Here is a 6087-nt window from a genome sequence, read left to right on the forward strand (position 1 = left end):
TTACATAATTTTGTTTTGTTTCTTGTGGTTTGCTGCCGCTATTTCTGTTGTTGCAGTTGTGTTTCATTTTGAGGTTGAAATGAGTTCGTGCCTTTGCGAAACGTGTGCTGCACGCCACTGCGGCCGCTGCGGTGGCTTCCTGGCATGTAATTTGCATTTATTTTTTTACAATATAGAAAAAGCAAACTTCAAGGTGTAAGACGTAAGACTGGTAGTTGGTGGCCACTGTTCGCTACCTTCTACAAATAATTCAGGTAGCGCTTCACATAGAAGCCCAGAAGCTCGACAACGAATGCCAGTATGGCCAAAAGCAGGCCGCCCAAGAACCATAGCAGAATATCCTGGTAGTCCTTCAGCTGCAGCCTTTCCAATTTCTTTTTCTCACTGTAATCCCTAATGGTAATGCGATCTGCCTTGACCATATCGTAAAAGCTGTGACGTACCCAGAAGTCCAGTAATCCAGATTGATGGGTCTCTAGAATGAAATGCTTGAGTGCCTTCCTGAAGACTGTCTGCTCGGGCACTAGCAGGCGAAAAGGTATAAAATCGTTGAAGCAGAGGTCTTTGGAGTAGCGGAAGAGGGCGCGGGCGAAGTGTCGCTGCTGTGTGGCCATCACCTCCCACTTCATCGTTGTTATGGAGTAGGCGTAGCTCTCATTAAATGTGCGCCTCATCGCATGAAACTCCGACCAGTTGCTAGTGAGATGAAAGGCTCTTGCGTATTTGGCTCGAAAGGCCCCATCCATGTAGTCGAATTCGGCGCGGAGTCCAAAGATCCGCAAATCCGAGGCCAGAAGGGCATCAAAGCTATTGATGCTGTCGCTGGCTGGACGCGCTATCAGGAGCGATAAAATTTGCGCCTGGCTGGCGCAGAGCACTAGCATGGCCAGGGCGCAGAGGGGCGTTAAGAACCGTGGTCTTTGCCGCAACCAACGTAGCAGGAGAGGCACTGACACCAAAAGGATCACACACAGCAACAGTACCGCCAGAGCTTCCGCTCGAAGCACTCGCCCCATCACAGCACGCACACTTACAGGACGTTCCAGCGGCAGCATCACACACCAACTGCCGAAGGACATGGGATAGGAGTAGAAATAATACCATTGCATATGTTTCTCCGGTATAGATTGTGTGGTCAAGCCAACGTCCGCCATATTACTGCGTATATAGTTGAGCATTTGCAGATGATTAATGGAACTATCTAGGCGCCGTGGGTCCCCAATTAGCTGCAGTTGTGCTCTGTGCTTTTTTGCAAAGGTAGCAATAAATTTCCAGAGATAGCCAGTGACCCTCAATTGGCCTTGACCATCTCTATAAAGTATTGTATTGGGCTCCGATTTATCGGGCATAACACGCAATGCATATCCTCGCAAATTGTCCAATTTTCTGGAATACAAGTGTATCTGTTTCTTGAAACTTTGCTTCAAAAGCTTAAACTCCGGAAAGGCTTCGTAGCTGTACAGCTGTAGAGCTCGCATCCACTGCTGAAAATATAACATCACATTGAGCATTCCCTGTCGCAGGCAAAAGGACAGCAAATGGGTTGCCAGCAGGTCCTGCTCCTTCTCCTGGTTATGGAAAGGATCTGTTGCCACTTCAATTAGCACCCGCACATGACGCATGTGGCTGATGGTCTCCGCCAAGTCCATCATTTGAGAAACGGCTTTTCTGTTGCCCGACAAACAGCATAAAACAAATATCCGGCTATTGTGCCTCTTAAGAAATCGTGGATAGGTCGCCCCACTATGCCAAGTCCACTGCGGCTGTTGGTCAAAGATATGTGGCTGATAGTGCTGCCACGTACAGTTTACTCTTTCAGGATTGTAGTAGAAAATGCTGTCGTTCCCGATAGTCGTAAGTAAGTAAGCGTAGAACTCGACCACTGTGGGATTCAGTTGATAACTAAAAGAGTCAGCAAAGTTTTCCAACATACTGACAACCGACCGCAGCCGTTCAATACTAAAAGCTTTCTGTTTGCCTTATCTTTGTTTACACAACCGGACAGGTCATCTATTAAGGTCCCTAATTTCAGCTTATCGACTAACTGCGCAAACAAATTGTTTCACCCTAATTCACGCTAATTAAAAACTTTCCGAATCACCATGTAATTAATTTGAAAGGTGACGCAAAGGTACGCTCCACTAAGACTGCGTCACAGACGGAGAAATTAACGAAGAATAGGCTTCCAGGCACAGTCGGAGATACTAATGAAGAGTATTAGTGCGAGTACGTCGCAAGTGAGTGTCGAGTGAGTCGAATTACAAAATTATAAGCAACATTAAAGCTAAAGCAAGTTTAGAAGCTAAGCTCGAATGCCACGAATGCGGAATAACCTGCACTTATGAGTAGAACAATATTAAAAACAAGAAAGGGATGCTAAAGTCGAGCAGGCTCAACTCTTAAATACCCTGTAGCACCGCACAAAAAATAAATAAATTAAATTAAATTAATTAATTAATTTAATTTAATTTAATTTGGTTATTCTAGCTCTTATTCTTTCTGAGATCCTTGCGTTCATACAGACAGACGGACAGACAGACGGTCAGACGGACATGGCTATATCGACTCGGCTTGTCATCCTGATACTTTGGGGGGTCTGCCACGCCTCCTTCTGTGTGTTCCATGTACACTCGCACAAAACTAATATACCCTTTCACCCTTTGGGTACAGGGTATAAGAAACAATACATTAACCAAATTGTAATAAAGACATATTTAACATTTTTCTAATCGAGCAGTGCCATAGTTTATGTGTAGTTTAGCATGAAAAGTATCATTTTTTGAGACTGACGAAAGAGAACAAAGTTTAGAAAAAGAATCTTGCTAATTTTTAAGAAAATTAAATTAGAATTCATTACTAAACTGCAGAACGTGGGAGGACTCTAAGAAATTTCTATATAAAAAGTACTCTTTTTTGAGAATTTCCGTTTAAATATTTTTGTTTCAAGTTTATTCCTTTTCTAGTTTGTTTATCGTAGATTTTATTTTCCACTGTTGCCACTTGCTTACTTTTACTTACTTACATAACTCTAAAATGAATGAAATCGAATTGGACAAACGAAATAATTTCCCATTCTTACCCCAAAACATTTTTAGATTTTTGCTGCATAATCAATAAAAGATAGCAGAACCAATGAGGAAAAGCTATAGTTAGTGGCATATTGGTTGATAACTCATGCGAGTTAAAACACTGTAAGTAATTGCTTTTGGAGTTGTTAGTTGAGGTTGCAAGCATCTATTATGACTATTACCGTGACACACGATTTAGGGGCTGACTTGCAGTTTGGTATTATCTATTGCGTTGGCTTGGCCCATTCAGCCCATACATTTAACTTTATTTACATCATTATTTACCATTATTTTTTTCCAGCGGCTTGCGCCAACGCACGAAAGCAAAAGTTGCTTGAAATTTTCCTTTAAAAATGCAAGACATCAGGTTGACCTGTCGCCAAAGTGACCCAAAACAGACGCCGACTAAATTGTTATAAACAATTTGAATGCGCACTCAAGCTCTCCCCCGCCCACCACTTGTGGCTACTGACCAATTTTCCAAACAAGCGTCGCTAACAATGGTGCAACGGGCAGATGCAGCTGAACATGGATGCAATCCAAGACGACACTTGCCAGAATGCTTTGTTGCACACACACGCACACATGTACAGGTACACAGATACAGAGAGAGAGACGCAGACAAAGACACCCACACAGCTGCACAGCATTTGTCCACACTTGTGATCCAAGACGCTTTCGAAGACCTGCAACCTGCAGCACCAGCCGACTGTCATCATCAGAGGAGGAAAACGAAGACGATGTCGTCTCGTCTCGTCTTGTCTCGTCTAGCATTTGTTTTATCGTCATTTTACAAGCATTTTTCATAAATTACAGTTTATTGTTGTTTGATAAACGGCCAGCGGTGGGCGCTACTTGTATTTTGTGTGTCTCTTTGAGGCGCTGTCTCTTCCCGACCCGTGTCCAGCCGAATCGCCAGCCACCGAATGCGCGACACGCAAATAAAATTCAAATAAGAAATTATTGTAGTTTTTATTGTATTATCGTCATCGTTGGCGTCGTCAGTGGTTGCTGCCGTTGCTGCTTCTAAAGCGTTTGTTGTTGCTGTTGCTGTTGTTGTTTCTGTTGCTGCCGGTTGTTTGATAAGTTAAGCGTTGACATCTTTATGTACGTGTGTGGGCACTAAACAAGCAAACAAACCCAGCGTCATCATCCGGCGGGCCATAGCTCCAGCCGCCGAAATCAACATGCGCAGGAGTTGTCTGCCAGAGCCAAAGACCAACGCATGTCGAACAACAACCGTGGCGCGATGGCCAAGAGGCCAAGAGGGCCAAGGGGTAAGGGGCAGAGAGCGGGGTATGGACAAACAACTGAACATCTGAACAACCAACGAGGCATCGTAAAAATCACATAAACAAATGCGTATAAAATTTCAAGTCAAGTTGATGACAATTAAAAATTCACGATGCACATTTTTATGAGAACTGTATAGCACACAAAAGCAACAAAAACAACAACAGCAACTGTAATTTGTGCATACATTAAAACGACGCACGCTGGGCTGCATCGGTGATCAGTAAGCGCATTAAGCTGGTACTGGTACTGGTAATACTGTAAGATGTCGAGGTTAAAGCGAATATTATCTAAAAAATGTACACACTTTTTCATTTGTTTGCTCAGCTAAGTGACGCGATAGCAACCGATAATAACCGATAGCTAGCTAAGAACTCCCCCTAATAATTCATTACTTCATTCAAATGGGAGAACGGTCGGACCAAATCTTCCCTTGATCGAAACAGGAAAATGTAAAGTTCTAAACATGGATCAGCATGAAGACATGGGCTGACGCAATTATTTCAAAGTCTTGGTTTACATTTGTCAAATAATAGGCCTCTTAACTATGATTTTCTATTGTATATAAAATTTAAAATTGTTTTATGAAAATTGCATCTAATTTATTTATTTATTCAGTAAATCAACAAATAGTGCTGTCTATTCATAAACAAAAACTATGATTTATATTATAATAAAATATTATAAAATAAAATAAAGGTATTTATTAATAAAACGTTATAATTTTAACTTAAAAGATAAGATAGCCTAAGAAAGAACTATATAGTATAATAACGTCTACTAATGCCTCCGACCCGTTGGGGGAATTTTATTTGGGATTTGGCCAGCTATGCCCCTAATCTCAGCCATATGTGGTCAGAGACATTATAGACCTAACAGGCTCAAAAAATAGTAATTGCAGAAGGAAAAGTAATTCTACTTAACAGCTAATTAAGCATAAAGAGAAAGAGTAAAAGGGAAATTTCCAACCCGGTGGGGGAAAATTTGAAAGCCAGTCCGGCAAGCCGACTCACAGCAGTAAATGAGAGATTTCCCAGGAGATACTACCTATAAAGGATAAATTTTATAGAACAGAGAGAGAGAGAGTTCTAATATAGTGATGTTTATTTATCTCTCTTTATAGGAAATTCTAGAATGTTCGCGATAGTTTTTAATTTTGTTTTTCACGCGTTTGTTTGAATAACGCGTATTCCAGATATGTTTTTGAATTAAATTAAATTTATATTTATTTGTTGGGGATTAAATATATTAAATGAAGTTTCTAATAATAACCGTTTATTTGTAATTAAGAACTTGAAGTACATTCAAATAAATTTGCTAACTGAAATTAAACATGACCATTCAAGAACTTCTATATTGTTCATTTAAAAATCAGCTTTTGAGAACTACTCCAAAATATTCGGTCCATAAAAATATCTATCTAGAAGCGCTCTTAGTTCTACTATTTTTCCCAGTTATATAATTCAGAAATCGCTTCAGTCTTGCTTGCATTCCTTTAATTAAACGTGTCTTTAAAAAAAAAGTATTTACAGCACACCTCGTGCGGGCGCTAACCAATGCAAATATAAGTATAAAATCCGAACTCACCCACTTATGATTTACGGCCTCTATGCCCCTCCAGCCCCATGGCGGCTGGCGGAAATTATAAATGCAAATACCCATGCGGATAGCAAATATACATCGTATTGGAGTGTGTGTCGGCTCCGCCGCATTTGCATAATTTTAT

At 40.9% G+C, this 6087-nt stretch overlaps 1 protein-coding gene across 1 annotated transcript; it reads right to left on the reverse strand.

Annotated features, from left to right (window-relative positions):
- Window positions 1-239: 239 nt before the first annotated feature.
- Window positions 240-1649, reverse strand: LOC115620474. Its single transcript, XM_030513705.1, has one exon. It carries the CDS (start codon window positions 1647-1649, stop codon window positions 240-242), a length of 1410 nt encoding a protein of 469 aa, XP_030369565.1.
- Window positions 1650-6087: the final 4438 nt, after the last annotated feature.

This window comes from Scaptodrosophila lebanonensis, unplaced genomic scaffold (assembly GCF_003285725.1).
Source record: "Scaptodrosophila lebanonensis strain 11010-0011.00,11010-0021.00 unplaced genomic scaffold, SlebRS2 tig00000024-arrow-pilon, whole genome shotgun sequence".
Classification (NCBI taxonomy): domain Eukaryota; kingdom Metazoa; phylum Arthropoda; class Insecta; order Diptera; family Drosophilidae; genus Scaptodrosophila; species Scaptodrosophila lebanonensis.